Genomic DNA, 17107 nt, shown 5'->3' with positions numbered 1-17107 from the left:
TAGCCTGATCAAGGCCTTCTGCACCAAATACAGATCAGAGTCCTGCCCAGTATGATGATTAGTGCGAAATAGAGACTTATCAAGTTGTCAGTAAAGCTCATGACAACAAACTCTGATTTACAGTCTTATCTGGACTTGGCAAACACTACTGCAAAAATCACTGTAAGCGGTATGAAGGGCATTAAAACAATTCCTCTTAAAGATTAAAGGACTAGATTGTTGTTAGATTAGATTGGCTATTGATTTTGTTAAGGATTTTAACACTTTTGTTTAATCTTTTCAGCATACCAGAAATTCAGCTCCATCAGACATTCTTAAAAGCCTTAAAGTGGACTAAGTTGAGACCGAATTTAGTCCCACCTGAAAACCTTAAATCCGCCCATGGGGAAAATGGGAGGATACAATTAAAGTCGCATCAGCGTGAGGGAACGCGCCTGCGCGTCCCTGGTGAACTGTGTGGAAGTTTCCCTGCAAGTTGAGAAAGAGGAGTGCTGCGAGTGGAGTCACCGGCAAATAGGAGATACAACAACCACACACACACACACACACACACACAAATAACAAGCGAGTGATGCAAGCGTTTATCCAAGTTTGTAGCAAAATCACCCGGAGGTTCTTGTCGGTGTCTGTGGAGTTATTTCACTAGAGAGGTGTGGACCAGTCGTGAACGGCAGGTAAGTTAAATAACTTGATTAGGTTGTCATGACTCAAGGGCGCGAGAACGAACAACCTGGTTTTAATGGTACAGGGTCTTCGCAACTCTTAATTGGAGCATGTATTTTTGAAATACTGGTTAAAATTCCCAGGGATGAACTACCCGATTAGGATAATCAGCTTTGCCACCATGAAGTTTTGTCTCATGAAAAAGTTTCATAGCTGACGTTATTTTTCTTTTTTTTATTATTATTTGTCTGATTTAACTTTCACTTCCCCCCGTTACTTTCATACTTCCCACGCTTTTTTAGAGATCATTTCCCAGATGTTTTTTTTTTTTATTTCCCTCTTCGCTTGCAAAGATACGGATCTCTGGAAATGATGGAGGCTGAGATCACCTCCAGCGTTTTTGTTTGTTTGTTTTTGCAGCGCGCTCCTGCGGCGCTCGGTGGAAAAGCGCATCTCTGAAAATGTTTCCCTAACGTTGAAAATCATGTTTCATAACACGAGAGAGGATGGGAGAACGGGTTTGCGCTCATGTCACGATTAAAGTCTTTCCTCCTAACCAGACACCTAAAACCTCTGAGTCATCCCTATTGCTAATCCTGAAAACTTGCTGGTGCAAGTGTGTGCGACTGGTTTTTCAGACGTCAACCTCCCATAACGAGTAAAGGGCAGGCCACTGTTACAAATTCTCGATTTCTGCAGAAACGGATCTTCAGCTTCTCGGCTTTGTGGTTAACTGCGCATCTTACCTTGCCTGTGGTGTTTCCATATTTTCTAATTAGAAGGGAGAGGGTGCATGGTGGAGCTGTGTGTCTGTGTGAGTGTGTGTGCATGCAGTGAGGTAAAACTGAACAGGATGGGACAAGCTGTTCAAACAACCTACAGAAGGGGGGGTGTTGGCTCATCCTGTGGATCAAGTACTTTCCCAAAAATGACTTGAACTGGGGGTTTCATTCTTATTTCAGCTGATTTTAAGTCACTGCACCGGGACCATGCTAATGACAGGACAAGGTGTCAGACATGCTCGGGTGAAGTCATCGGCCTCACTTCAAACTGCCCGGGTTGCTCCTTATTACAAAACTCCAGAAAACACTGATTTCTTGTCTCTTACTTTGCTTGATAATGCCTGAGATAAGACTTCTTTTTTGGTGTTTTGTTCCTTGGTCTAGATTTACTGATGAACCTTTGAGCTGGAGCTCACTGGACACTGGAAAAACCATCACTGACTCACTGGACATTGACTGTAAACCCCGTATTACTCCTCCCTCCAACAACCAGGCAGCCTCTATGCTTATAAACCTCACGGTGACCATCAAGGAAACCCGTGCCTTTCATGGAACACAGCTTACCTACCCCACCACTGCTCCTGACGCTGTGGAAGTGACAACTATGGATACATGTCCAGTGCTAGTTGCCCCTCCGCCACCTCCCTTAGCGCCTCCTCCGCCGCCACCTCCCCCTCCTCCTCCGCCTGCGTCCTCCACTTCCTCGTCCTCACCTTTTAGAAGGGTGGACAGTGCCCGTCGGAGCCGGCTACGGAAGCTGAACTGGGAGCATATCCCCAAAGAGAAGGTGGAGGGGAAGAAGAGTGTGTGGAGCGGAGCGGCCCCTGGCGAGGATGAATTCCCCCTTGACCTCCATTCTCTGGATGAGCTGTTCGGTCAGAAGGACAGTAAGCCTCTGGACAGAACCAGCACCCTTAGACGCCGGTCCGCTTTGCTGCGCTGCAGATCTCCCCAGGACACCTCAGAAGAGGTCAGATCATGGGGATGGCACCCAAATTTTCCAGTAATGTATAAACACAGTGAGATTTCTTCAACTTTTTATCCTTTTATTAGTGTCCTTTCCCTTTCTACAGATCTCTCTATTGGACTCCAAACGCAGCATGAACATTGGAATATTTCTACGCCAGTTTAAGATGTAAGCTTCTTCATTCCCTTCTGAAAGATTAGTTAAATAGTGAATCAAGAGAAAATTATTTGCTAACTTATTTTGATGATTGACTGTTTGCAAAAGTGCTTGTCAAATGTAAGAGATTTGTTGCTGTTATATCGTTGTCAATTAAATATACTTGGGTTTTGACTATTGGCTAAACATTTGAAGATGTCACACTGGACTCTGGCGAGTTGTTACAGACATGTTTTTTCAGTTTCATAGATTAAACAATTAATGGAGGAAGTATTTGGCAGACCAGCCGCTAATGAAAACAATCATAAGTTGCAGCCTATTTCCTGACGGTCTAGTTCATTTGACCAGTTTCAGCTTTTAGGCTTTTTTTTTTTGTGCTTCTTTGACGCCACCAGCAGTCAAAACTGAAAGTTGTTTTAAGTGCAGGAAACAGACGTGTCTACAAGTGTGCCCAGGGGAATGGCACTTCACTGGTTGTACTGTGGAGTACATACATCAGAAATGGCTGGGTGTCTGTGTCAGAAGTGTGAAAACTCATCAGGATAGACGATGTCTGGTCTCCGGGAGGGGACATGAGTATATTGCAGTGGACAGGTGCAGGAGGTTGCACCCTGAGCAGCTGGACTGGGGGAGTCTTGGAGGAGGGTGGTGGGTAAGATACTGCCTTAGGAGGCAGAGTTGACACCTGCCGATGCCTTTAAAGAGCGTCTAATGTTAAAGCTACCCCCAACAGAGAGAGACCCCCCTGGTGGCCTGTCATATTCATCCATTCCTTAAAGCCTCTTTCTTGCCTGGCTCAAACAAAGCTGCTGTTCTTGTAATGCAGAAAGCTCTTTTACCATTGTAAAAGCACACTTGCATATAGTATTGCATCTGAAAATCATATTGGCATAAAACAAAGAAAGGGAAAGATAGTGCTTAGTTGCTATAATGTCATACCTCCATGTGTGCGTGAAATGTTCTCTGAGACTCAATTGTGAGCCTCTCAACTGAAGAGTGGTTCCTTTTCTAAAGTAGATTTGTCAAGACTTGTAGGTGAAAGCCATTATGTGCAAAGAGCCTCTTCTGTACACAAACATTTGTCTTGTCTGGAGTTTATTTGCCCTCTGTTCTGAACTGAGACAGAACAACTTTTCTTATGTGGGTGTAGTATAAAACAAAATATGGTTTTGTATCGTCAGACATCAGAGTCTGATTAGTCACTTCAGTATCTTTATATATTGTGATACTTCTATGTATAGGCTATTTTATTCAGGATTTTTCGTTTCAATAGAAGCAACAGGACTGAATATTAAGAGTGACCATTTTTAAAGTGTCTTCTGTGGATGTCTATGGTTAGATGCTGTATTGCTGTCAAAGAATTAGATGTGAATGTTGACCTATGAATGAGGAGAATATTTTAGAGAATAAAGGCCACATACAACAGCGTGCACATAATGCAGTAGGAGGAGTCAGAGCAGGCTGTCAGACGAGAGGAAGAGGAGAATAAAATGTGGCGTGCGGCTGGAATAAAGGACATGTGGCTCTCAGAGGAAGTAAGTGAGAGGTCAAACAGTCGTCTCGGATTCTGGTCTTTCACCTTGACATCTCGAAGCCCTCCAGACGTCTTCTTCGTATGTCTGCCTTTGATTTGGATATGCCACGCTGTGTCGCCAGTGTGGCGTCAACCAACCCTGCTTCCCCTGACACTTTGATAAGAATATGATAAGCCCCAATACTGTATGAAGCAAAACAAAGGGCTTATACTACTTATAATGTTAGTGTCTTTGGAGGGTCGTGTTTGATTTCTTAGGCTGAAAACCGTATTGCATGTTAACAGTGACGTTATACTAAAAGTGTGTTTTCCGCAGGCCTGCTAAAGAAATAGTTGAAGATATCAGGCAAGGTGCTGGGGACCGTTATGGAGCAGAGAAGCTCACAGAGCTCTGCAAGTTGCTGCCTGACAGTGAGGAGGTAAAGTGCCTTTTTTGGCATACAAATGCAACTCTAACACAGTCCTCCCTTCTCCCTCCCCTTTCTCTTACTCATTATCTGGCTCTGGTTAGGATAATCAAAAAGTTAAGCTTTACACCATATGATGTGGTTTGTTTCCAGAGAAGATCCTGGGATTGACTGTTAACATGTTGGTTTTAAGGTTCCAGATTTCTTTTTCTATTAAAGCTGCTTCCCAGATTTTACTCAACATCTGTTCTCTTTCAGGAGTCCCGCCTGAGGAGGTTCAGTGGGGAGCGGAGCTGGCTTGGGGAGCCAGATCTTTTCCTACTGCTGTTGGTGGAAGTCCCCAGGTATAACCCATTTTAGTCCTAGATTGGATGACATTACCCAAACTATTACCAGGATTTTCCAACTGACTCCAGACTGAGTCAGAGTCCTCTTTTGCCTCCTTATTTAAACAGAACAAATCGTAATGATGTGTTTGTGTAACTGATGATTGATCAATAGTGCCGTTTTGTTTTATTTATCACTCAACCCTCTCCACTCATATATCCTTCCCTCTCTTTCTTCTTCCATTTAGTTTTCGGCTCCGTCTGGATGCCATGATCCTGCAACAAGAGTTTGACCCTGCTGTGACCTCTCTGTGTGTGGCAGCCAGATGTCTGAGGGAGGCGGCCAGAGGTAAAGAATCAAAAAGAAGTGCCATACTCTGTAAAGATCTGGATCCATTTTATTTCTTTCAGTTGCTGAATGCAAAATGCTAATTTAACACGGTTACAATTCAGAATAACCTAGTGATTTAGAAAAAAACTGCTCTCAGCTTTTTGTGTAACGGCTTGTTTCGTCAGCTTGAATGTCAATTTGTCATAACAAAATAGCTGACTCATTTGAAGGCCTTGATGTCAGCTGCATGCACATTCATGCTCATTATGCCTCAACCTTGAGGCGCAGTATTAAATCTCTGTCTTTTACGCTCCCAGAACTCCTAAGCTGTCCTGAATTACACTCCATCCTTCGTCTGGTGCTGAAGGCAGGGAACTATATGAATGCTGTAAGTGTTTATTCATTTTTTTTTTTTCTTCAGCCTGACAAAGCAGAACCAGTCCTTTTTTTTTTTTTCTTTCTTTTTTTTTTTTTTTGTTAAATCTATGAATAACACACCAGTCGCTAGGGGTCTGGGTGTGTATCCAGGGGCGTCACTCTGACTGTGCACCTGGGTTTTGTACCATTGTTTGTTTAAATCTGTCACGTGTGTGTGTGTCTGTGTGTGTACATGTGTGTGTGTGTGCATGAGTTTGTGTGTGTGTAGTTGTATTTCTACCTTTGTTAGGACCATTTTGAGCATGAATGAGGACCTTTTGACAAAGTTAGGACACTGGTCCTTACCTCTTCAAACTCCTGTTTGAGGTTTAAGACTTGGTTTTAGAGTGAGGGTTAAAATTAGATTAGGGTCTAGGAAATACATTATGTCTTAGAGTGTTCTAATAAACATAGAAATATGAGTTTGTTTGTGTGTGTTGCTATTCTGACCTTGTACATGGATGATTCTCAGGGTGGATATGCAGGGAATGCTGGTGGTTTCCGAATTTCTTCACTGCTCAAGCTGGCTGACACCAAAGCCAACAAGCCAGGCATGAATCTGCTGCATTTTGTAGCTATGGTAAGAACTGAAATTTTTCTGTAGCAAGACATCAAGTTTAGAAGGAAGGGGACCTGCTCTCTTTTAAAAATGTTGGATCCATTTTTCTGGGAGAAGAAGATTGAAATTGGGTCTAAATGTGAAAAGTCTAAATCTGTGAAAAGTTGGAGCTGGAACATTGCTGACTGAAAATATTTTGAATACGGGGATGGTTTTGCAAGAAAAAAATAAATTTCTGACTAAGTGTTCAGAGGAACAGTAACTGTTCAAGACCTTCAATCCAGGCTGTTCCACAGAGCATATGATTTTGTCAACATTAGCTAATGACGTGTTGCTTCTTCTGAAACAATAGCTGGATAATCAGCTGTGTTTGTCTCCACAGGAAGCTGTGAAAAAGGACCAGAGTTTACTGTCATTTCCCGGCCAACTAGGTCACGTTGGCTCTGCCTCCAGGTCAGTCTCTTCCCAAATCTCAGATCCCGTTAGATTTGTGATCACATGAGAGGGAATATACAGACCCTGCTTAATAAATTCAATACACCCAAACAGGCTTCTAAAACAAACAACGTAAATGTATTCTTGTGTCAGAAGATGTCCTGCTGTTAGCAATAACTAGCTGCCTGAGTGAAAGTGGGTCATAACAACGCTGATAATTGAAGCCACTGTTTAAGCTCTGCTGGAGAGTTGGACACTGTTTCTCTTTCTTTCTTCTGTGTTCTAGTTATTTACAAGGTGCCATCCTTATTTTGCTATTAAATCTAAAGAATATGTTGTATGCTACTACATTGTTTGTTGGTACATAATAATTTACCAGAACCAAAGTCCTAGTTTAAAAAAAAAAAAAAAGCTAACACACTTTTTCGATTGGATCTTCAGTTTTTTTTTGTTATGAAGCCTTTTACAAGAGATGTCACACAGCTGTTTTAATACGCTATTAAATTCTTATATGTCTTCTTTTCTATAGGTTATGTGAGGAGTCTGTGCTGGAAGACTTATCAAAGTTAAAAAGCAGACTAGTTGCCCTCAAGGCAAATATCCAGAATGAGGCAGAGCTTCAGCAGCAAACACAACCATTCCTGGAGGTATGCCAGATACTGTTTTTAATGTTATTAATATTTCATGTATTTATGTATTTAATGTCAGTCTTAAGCTAAAGGTCCGTCACAATAGCCATGCTCTGATTCAAAGTTAATGCAAGAATACAGGATGTAGAAAAGATTATGTGGAAAAATATGTCGATCTGTCTGTGTGCAGGTGGCTGAGGAGCGTCTGAAGGAGGCAGAGAATGAGGTCGAGGGCATGAGGATGTCGAGTCAGGCTCTGGTGGAATTCTTCTGTGAGGACGACAGCACTTTTAAACTTGAGGAAGCTTGCAGGGTCATCCATTTGTTTTGCCACCGCTTTCAAAGAGCTGTACAGGTTAGATTCTGATTTCCTGATTTTCATTCATTTGTATAAAAATACAAATCTTTATATAAACAACAAAAAAACTGAACTCTGCACATGCAGTCTATTACAGATGACATTTTTTTTTCTTCTCTCTAGGAGAATGCAGAGCGGGAGCTGAAGGAACGAAGACGTCTGGAACGTCAGCGTGAGATGGGTGAAAAGCGTCGCTCTATAGCCGTTTGTACAGGACTGGACCTAGGATTAAGCCTTGCCAGAGACCCGCACAGTCTAGAGAGCCAAGATGACCTGGAGAAACTCTTGGAGAAGAACTTGAGCTACACATGGAGTCGTCGTAGCCTAAGAAGTTCGGACTCTCGCAGATACTCCCAACACCACCACGGTGATGCCCATCTCCATAACTCTTCCATGCTGAAGAGCTTCCCTGAGCTGGGCAGCAGCCCAACATCAACCAGTTATCACTCTAACAGCTCCTCTGACCATGAAAACACCACTGTACTTTGTAGCTCCCCAGAGACTGATGGCACATGTTCCCCAATTGACCAAGAACCTGTTTTGAGCAATGGGAGCACCACTCAGCCCAGCCAAATGACAAAGAAACAACCGAGTATGGAAGCAGTTCAGGACACACGTACTGCTACACTTAGTCATTCTCAGCATAGACAAGGCTTCACGGTCAATCAACGAGGGCCTGACAGTATTTCCTATGTGCTCCAAGGCCAACCGAAGGAAACGGGACTTGGAAAGGAAGTAGACATTTCACACAAACACATGGCTTCAATGAACACTGAATCTTCACTCAGTTCCTGTAAAGACTCTGCTGCTATAAATGCTATAAATGCTGGTACACCTGCACTATGTGGTAAAAGCTTGACCTCCAGTCATAAACATAGGTTTGGCCTGCCAGACAATACTTGCTCTCTTCAGAGTAAATCAGATGACTCCTGTGCCATCAAGCCCATACCTCATACGAGTGGAATACTTTCTTATAATGACACCAGGGCCGGATTGTTGAGGTACCAGAGTTCTAAGAGCCAATTACAAGCATCTATAAAAAGTTCTGATAAAGCCCAGTCACAACCACAGGTAAGAGAGACATGCACACCTTTGCCTGATGTAGGTGTAGCAAAGCAGACAGACACAGAAGTGGCATCCACACCTGTGGAAGAAAACTGGATGCCCTCCAGTCTACCAGAGTTCAGCCAATCACAGCCAGAGGAGTACTCTGGCTTGCCAAGTCCTCAGAAGGAGATTGCAAGGCCATACTGCAATGTTGGTGAAGCACTGGAGTGCCACACTCTGGTAAAAGGTCTTCGATCCTATGACACCCTGTCACCCCCAGCCTCCCCACTCCCCCGACCCAGACCAAGCCTCTGCTCCAAGTGGAGGAAAGAGAGGGAGGTTGACCTTCCAGAAGGGACATCTCCAGCATCTTCTACATCAAAGCAGGAGATTCAAACCATGAAAATTCCTGTGCGTAGTGGAATCGGGGCCAAGAGGGGACTTGTATCACGTGCTGGACCTTCCAACAGCACAGGCATTCCCAGAGTCCGCTCCAAAACTGAGCCTTCAAATGCTTCCCCATCCCCTATAAACTCACCCACTTCTAGCCGACTGTCTACTTCTCGCAGCATATCTACGCGCTCGTCTACTGTCAACCGGCTAGCTGCCATTCAGACAGAGATGAAACAAAATAACAGCACACGGGAGAAGACTGTAAGTGAGACACAGACTCTAGGAAAGCCCATCCTGACCCGCAGGGCCTCAGACAGATCTGTATCAGAGAAGATCTCAGGCAGTGCTCAGTCAGTCTTTATTAGAGGAACTCCTCTCCGTGTGTCTAAACGACTTGCCCCAAACTCAGAGACTCAGGTTTCCCCGCAGCCTCGTACTGCTCACAGCCCATCATCCACCACGGCCAAGACCATACGCACAGCTGTTATATCTGCTGCCCGCACTAAATCTGCCAAGACCACAAGCACAAGCCCCTCTCCTGCTAGCTCTAAAATTCCTACAGCGTCACGGATACCTGGTCCCAAAATGCCTCGAGCTACTGCATCTCAACCACTGTGGAGGTAATAAAAGTGAATGAGCACTCACTGTGCACTGTGCAATTTGTTCAATCTTGTCATTTCTTTATGGATTTCAGTCTTAAACATTACCTACACTGCAGCCAATCATGAAATGTGTCATCATTTGATTTTTGGTCTGAATCTAGTTGCTCAAAAGATGTTACTTTAATGAAATGTGTATGTAGTTCTTAGGGTTTTGGTTCTACATAGGTGAGACGGAGCTGTACTGGGTGCACAGGGACACATTGTCTTGTATGTTTTGCTAGACACATTGCTAGAATATTAGAATGGAGACTTTAAATCCTACCTCTTTTTACATCTGTTTGTGTCCTTTGCAGGCAATGGAACACTACAAAAAGATCCATGTTCATATGTAGAACAGTTTAACATATTTTTCATGTCAGTAAAATGGATTAAACCAAGCAAACACTGTGTGCCTAGAGTGTGCTATATAAGAAGTGTCATTTGGGAAACTTTTTCAGTCACTGTGGCTTAGGAGAAAAAAAAGAGTTTGTATTATTTTCGGAAATTGTCCAAATATTTTGAATACTGTGACCCTCCTGCTAAGTGATCACTGGGCTTGTGGCTGAACTTAACTCGGTACACTATTGAACAGGTCATCCTTTTGTTTAGAGGCCTCATCATTCTGATGCACTTTACAAACTGAAGAAGAGGCCATGATGCGATAATACTGTAATTTCTGTTTTATATCAAAATATTCTATTATTTTATTGAACAGCATTGGTTGTTATTCACTTTGTTGTGTGGATTTGTAAATAGAAGATGAATAAAGATTCTTAATAGAGGTGTTGTCTGTCATTAAAAAGTCATTCGTCAGCTGAATTAAAATGTTCCTGTCTGTGTTAATGACATTCCCGAAGTTGTTTTTAGTTTTGTGCTCAGGTCAGCACTTGCTTTGAGAACTTGCACTTTCATGGTCCCCTCTCTTAATCTCCATCAACTGCTGTTCTTGCATCTTGCTGTCCTCTTTTTTTTTTTTTGTCACCCTCATATTTCTTTCTCTGTCTTTATCTGCATCTTGTGACGCAGTCACTCTCAATCCCGTCAGCAGCTGTTGTCATGGAAATGCTACAGACGTCCCAGGGAATCTCCTGGCAGAATGGTGGGGTGCAGGGATCGGGGTGGAGGTTGATTGTGAGTGTAGGGTCTCAGTGGGAATTCTCTCTTTATAGGCTGCAGTGATGCCAGAACCTCTTGGGAAAGGCAATAAACCGGTGCCTCTTTGTGTTTTTGAGTGTCCGGTTGTCGATCAGCGCTTGCCTCTTAACCTGCCTCAGTGTATAGAGGTGACATCATCAACTGGTCTCCAGGGGTGCAAGACCAAGAAGTCTAAAGTGATTCCTTTTTTAGCTGCCTTTGTGAATTCTGCCTTGATCTGAAAGCACTGGCTTAGTGAGAATAATGATATGTCTGAAGGTAAATAAGTGATATATGGGCTCACATATGCAGTGCTGACCATAGAGAGGATGAGGTCCAAAAGACGGGGCAGGATTAATTTATGGCCTGTTTATATGTGGGATGTGTACACAGTGGCATTTAATGACTATAGTAAGCTCAAGAGAAAAGGTAAAGCCAATTGTAGTCAGACGGCCACATTCAGAGAAAATGAAATTGGCTGATACTATCTTTGCATTACTGAAAGAAATAATGAAAAATATTATGACCAACTCCATTCAGAAATCTGGCAATTTAGAATGACCTTTGTTAGAGTCAAAGGAGTGGGGGCGTAATTTCTACATTGGTAGTAACACTGACGGAAAGTCACGTTACTCAAGTACTCTAAGTACTTTGGTGCATGTACTTTAGTTGACAAATCCTGCTACTTTACATTAATTCTACATTATTACTTTTATTACCATGTATTTTTTAACTTTACATCATCAAATAAGAAACATTGTTGCAGCTACTCAAACGTAAAAAGGAGTTAACATAAGCGTTTCCTTAACCAGCTATAGTAACAATCTGTGTACCCATTAATGTGCAAGTAAAATCTAAAATAAGCACAAGCATAAGTAAAATCTAATTGACTTTTGCTATTAATACTCTGTATGTATATGTAATATGCTGTATTTATAATGCAGTGATTTATAACACCAATTCCAAAGAAGGTGGGACGCTGTGTGAAATCTACACAAAAACAGAATGCGCACTGTGGTGAAAATGGGCCTGTCCCAACTTTTTTGAGACCTGTTGATATTAACAATTTCAAAATTACCTTATTTTGTTCTTAAAATGGTACATTTTCTCAGTTTAAAAATCTGATACGTTTGATGTTCTATGGTGAAAAAATGGGTCTTAAAAGAAAACTCTCCATCCCTATGTTGCAATAGAAATAAGGTGGCAAAATAAATGACAAAACTCATCTCTTCTGTCACAACATCCTCAGTTACAGCCAAATAGAAAAGCTGAAACTGACTCTTCTTTTGGGTTCAACACACATCAGATCTCATGCAAGTCAGGAAAATCATGCGTAAAGCCAAACAGCTTAACAGCGCCATCTAGAGCCACACAAACGCCTGCTACAAAATGAAACTACAACTACCAGTTTGTATAGTTTCCGTACGTCATTTTGTACGTAATGGACAGCTCCCCGGATGCGGCTGTGATTGATTATACAAGGCAAAAAGAGATCGAAAGCCAAGTGGCGGTAAGTCAAAAAGTCCTTTAAAGTTGAAGCTTAAAGCAAGTTAGTACTTCTGAGGCCTACATTAGAACAGAGCATAATTTTACAGTGCCCTGTAGGATGTTATCGAGTCTGGAAAAGGCCTTTTTGAGAAACTGCTTGCAAATAAACTTTCAACTTGTTTGCTAACTAGCTAGCTGGTTAGCCGCTAACTGCGCTAGTTCCTTAGCTTGGTGCTAGTTAAGTAGGGGAACGCCTAGTGTAGAAACTCCATAGTGCTAAACAATAAACTCCAAAAATGTACGTCTCGCTCCTGTTTACTTGTTGTCCGCTATTGAAGAAATAGTTTTATAAGCTTTGCAGACATTGTTTAGCTGAGGAGTAGTGAATCGCAGCTAACGCTAATCTCTGTGCCGATCATTATGTCGATGTTAGCTGTTAGCGGTTAGCTCAATGCTAACTGGGTGAGACGCTGCAGAACCGGAGAGATTTGGTGTCACAGAGTTTCCGGCCAGCAGTTTCGGTTGTGCTCTTTAAAGTGTGGTAACCAGGCTCCGTGCCACACATGAAGCAAAGCTACCGGCAGCATGGAGTGCTGAAATTATTCGTTACAAAGGTGCACGTTTTTCTGTCGTCAGGTGCTGCAGCCTCAGTGGTCGTAGGCAGGATGCAGACCATAAAGTGCGTGGTGGTGGGTGACGGGGCAGTAGGAAAGACCTGTCTACTCATCTCTTATACCACCAATGCCTTCCCTGAAGAATACATTCCCACGGTGTTTGACAACTACAGCGCTCAGATGAGCGTGGACGGCCGCACCGTCAGCCTCAACCTGTGGGACACAGCGGGCCAGGAGGAGTATGACCGCCTGCGTACTCTCTCCTATCCTCAGACCAATGTTTTCATCATCTGCTTTTCCATTGGCAGCCCCTCCTCCCATGCCAATGTCAGGCACAAATGGCACCCTGAGGTGTCTCACCACTGCCCCAATGTGCCCATACTGCTCGTGGGCACCAAGAAGGACCTGAGGGGTGATGCAGAAACAGTGAAGAAGCTGAAGGAGCAGGGCCTGGCCCCTACCACTCTGCAGCAGGGCAATGCCCTGGCCAAGCAGATCGGGGCAGTTAAATACATGGAGTGTTCTGCTCTGCTGCAGGATGGTGTCAGGGAGGTGTTTGCTGATGCTGTGAGGGCAGTGTTGTATCCAGTTACGAAAAAGAGCCCCAAGAAGTGTGTTCTGTTGTAATTAATAGTTCCCAGATTTGGACTGTGGAGAGAAATGACGGAGATCCACAGATGCAAAGGAAGGCCAAGGAACGAAGGTCGTCATCTGGCTGGCTCCATAACACCTCCAGCAGTTTAGACTTTGTTTTCAGCTCCTCTGTTACATCTGTCTTCCTTATTCATCTTTTGGATGATTTCTCTCCGTTACCATCATCACCAAAGTGACTATACCAAAAATGGGGGCAACCGGCCATATCTCCTCTATTTTTCTTACATTTTAACTTTTGATATTTACAATTTTTCAATTTTACATCTGTTCTAGATTTATAGCTTCTCTGCTTCGCCTTATAAAATGCTGATCATGGTTGTCACAAGCCATAACATCCAAACTAAACAGCCAAGCTACCCTGTTTGACTGGAGAGAAAAGATCTGCCTTTGTTCAGGTAGAGAAATGATGACTACCTCATACTCTCATATAGGTTGCATGAGTCTAAAGCGACGTCATCATCACCGTGCTTTGACTTGCCTATTTAGATGTAATAAACAGCCAAGTAGAGGGTGAACAAGTTTTAATTTCAAGCAGCTTGAGTTCAGACGAGGTGTGAGTCCCAGACAAATGCCAGTAGTCCTTTAACCAATATTCACAGATTGAAGTCCTGAGCTGCAGTTCCCCTTGTGCTCAGTGTGGCATGTTAGAGCTGTCTGGCAGGCTGCCTCCCCAGCCTCTCGCACTACTCTTTCACTGCCATGCATGGAAGAGCCAGTAGGCTTGTGAAGATAAGCTGGACCAATAAAAACAGCCGACCGTTTGCCCGCCTCAGTAATAGAGCAGCAGTGTCATAAGGTCTCTGCCAAATTAACCCAAACAGGTATTAGATTCTTGAGCTGACATTGTCAGGGAGTCGGGCTGTAGTACAGTGTTCCACTGTCTATGTCTTAACTCTGAGGCTCACGCTCAGTGCCATTAAAATGTGCCTCACTTTTTGACAGAGGCAAAAAAACTTTGGCGAATTTTGTTAAATATACTCTGTAAATGATTTTTTTTTCTTCCCTCAAATGTTTTTAACCTTCGTGTGTGATAATGGCCAAAGTTGAATATATTTTTTGTAATAGCCTATGCTTCTTTGATCAAGAAGATGTGTGATGTAGGTAATACAACTCTATAACTGTTCCCATGTCAGCTACATTGCTGACTGTGATCACTCCATAACTGACTCAGTATAGCAAATATTACCAGATGATTAAAATGGCTTGTGCTAGGCTATATAATTCTTTTGTTTTGTATTGTCTTGGTTAGGTGAATTTCATTCCATCTTGGCAGAAGCAGTGTCAAATCTGTCTTAATCATGTAACAACTGTTTATGTACAGTGTGGAAGGAGCCTTTCATTTGGTCAGGTGCCTTATCTAAACCAAAGACCATAGCACTGCTCCTTTGTCAATTCCAAAGGTGGTTATTATAGCGCTGCAAGTGCCATGTGACCTTTAAAACACAGGTCCAACAGACTCTGGGTTTCATCTTTGCAAGATTTCAGATGCTTTCTTCCTCACTTCCAGTAAACACACTCTTCTTGCAGTTGTCTGTATGACACAGGTGCTAAACTGACATCTTGCAAATCTTTGTGCATTTGTGAAACAGCGCACTTGTGGCCCACAGCGCTTAACTTACTGTGGTTTGCATCCCTGCAGTGCACAGTGCAGTGAGAGCAAGTCACAAGCTCAACTTGCACATATGGTTAACAAGAGCTGTGCTGGTGTAACGTGCCTTGTCATATCTGAAGATTTTTATACATTTCAGAAAATATATTTTTAGTAATGACTGGTTGCTCATTTGTTCTTATAGCTTCCAGTCTTAACAGCAACCCTTTTACTATAGTTATTTTCATTTACGTATTCAAGCGGGGTATATTATAAGTCAACATAGATTGTGGCCTGTGTAAAGTCTAGAATAACCGAAGCGCATCATGAGCAAGAGGTTTTCTCTTATAACAGTAATGAGGTTTGAGATCTACCAAAACGTGTGAAACTTTCGGTATTTGGAAAGTTGAATGTAAGTGCACAATTTGTCAACCTGTCAACTGTGGTGAGCTTGTTTTTTTTTTTTGTTTGCCATGTCCTGATTTCACTCAGACAATGCTGTTGAAGTGGAACATACACCTGTGGGCTGTCTCTGTCTGTAGCTATATGCTACCGTGTGCATGGTACTATGCTTTTACACTGGGAACTTGATTTGTAGAAATCTTTGTAATTGTTTTATATATAACAAAAGCATATTTGTATAAATGAACTAACTGAGAGGATTTTAAATTATGCCAAATAAAACGGTTAAAAGCAATAATTATTTTTTCATTCCTTTTTTGTAACTTAAGCACATCTCTGCATAGGTCTTTGGTTACGATGAAAGTAGGAAGTCATACTGAGGTGTATAACAGAACTCTGACACATTAACTTGCTGCCTATTGTGTTTTCAGTTTAGGAAGCCACACTGCGTTCTTGTGTCATACATACTGTAATGTAGTTCATTTTCTTTCATGTTAATGCTCTATTTCCATTACCATGTCCAAACACTAGATGGACACAGCCCTCTAGCTCAGTTTCATGCTATTTGGAATGAGTTGTTCTTTATAGCCTGTTTTTTTTTTTTTTTTTTTCCTCTGTACATTTAGAGTTAATGGTCTATACCCACCCAGTTTTCAGGGCCATCATTCAACTTAGCAGACACCCCTAAATTCAATCAGTTGTAGGGGCTTAAAAAATCTGCGTGGCCAGATTACTCTCCAAAATTCCTTTGACCTTTATGGGTGGTGGCTCTGACAATTGACAGATGTGTTGAACTCCACCAAAGCCTCATTTCAACATAACTGCAGCAACATTTAGAGGACACTTCCTCTGCAGTGTGTCTCTAAATATTTTACCACAAAGACGATGCTTAATGTATGTTTATTACCTGTAAAACATTTGTTACTGCCTGCGCCGGTGCTTGATTTATTATTTTGGAGAACTCTGCCAAGTATGATTTGTAAAGGCATTGAGGTAAACAGCACTTAAAGGGAAGGCTGAGAAGTGTGATGGTTAAATAAGATGAGAAAGGATGAGCGAGTGTTGCTGTCTGCAATGCACTTAACTAAAGCAGGCAGATTAATGAGGCTTAGGTCAGTTAAGGTGACCCATTTGAGAGGACTGCAAAAGGAGTGCGATGCGTACTGTACATACTTCAGTTGCTTCAAAAGTTTTATGAATAATAAATAATAAATCTCTCTGCTCTCCTTTTTTTTTGCTTCTAGTGTTTAAAATGAGACCTGAGCCCTGCATGTAGTAGGAACACTTGCTTTGATTATTGATAATTTGAATCAAGCCTTGATTGTCCAGTTCTCAATGGATTTTCAGAAGATTAAAATTTCATTCCAACTTGTTGTGTAATTATTATAATGATAATTATTATAATTATATTTTCATAATAAAGATTGAATGAAAATCAGACCCTTTACTGTGGAACTCCAACTTATGACTATGCAGGGGCATCTTGATTTTTTTCCCCCGGAGCCATTTCTACAACTTGATTCACCACCAGTCCACCTATGGGGATTAAACAGACTGAACATAGTTAGAAATGCCCCCGCAG

General features: G+C 42.3%; 2 protein-coding genes across 2 annotated transcripts; both read left to right on the top strand.

Moving 5' to 3' along the window:
* Positions 1–474: 474 nt before the first annotated feature.
* fhdc2 (FH2 domain containing 2) lies at positions 475–10426 on the top strand. Its single transcript, XM_026330085.2, has 12 exons — positions 475–674; positions 1830–2415; positions 2519–2580; positions 4419–4521; positions 4768–4853; positions 5084–5184; positions 5484–5554; positions 6056–6163; positions 6525–6595; positions 7107–7224; positions 7397–7561; positions 7688–10426. The coding sequence occupies exons 2-12, from the start codon at positions 1948–1950 to the stop codon at positions 9626–9628; spliced, it is 3294 nt and encodes a 1097-aa protein (XP_026185870.1). The 5' UTR covers positions 475–674; positions 1830–1947; the 3' UTR covers positions 9629–10426.
* A 1780-nt stretch (positions 10427–12206) lies between these two features.
* On the top strand, positions 12207–15793 carry rhogd (ras homolog gene family, member Gd). The gene is made up of 2 exons (XM_026330086.1): positions 12207–12289; positions 12904–15793. Exon 2 carries the CDS (start codon positions 12933–12935, stop codon positions 13506–13508), a length of 576 nt encoding a protein of 191 aa, XP_026185871.1. The 5' UTR covers positions 12207–12289; positions 12904–12932; the 3' UTR covers positions 13509–15793.
* Positions 15794–17107: the final 1314 nt, after the last annotated feature.

Source organism: Mastacembelus armatus, chromosome 10, assembly GCF_900324485.2.
Source record: "Mastacembelus armatus chromosome 10, fMasArm1.2, whole genome shotgun sequence".
Lineage (NCBI taxonomy): Eukaryota > Metazoa > Chordata > Actinopteri > Synbranchiformes > Mastacembelidae > Mastacembelus > Mastacembelus armatus.
This window is presented reverse-complemented; position numbering and strand designations above follow the sequence as displayed.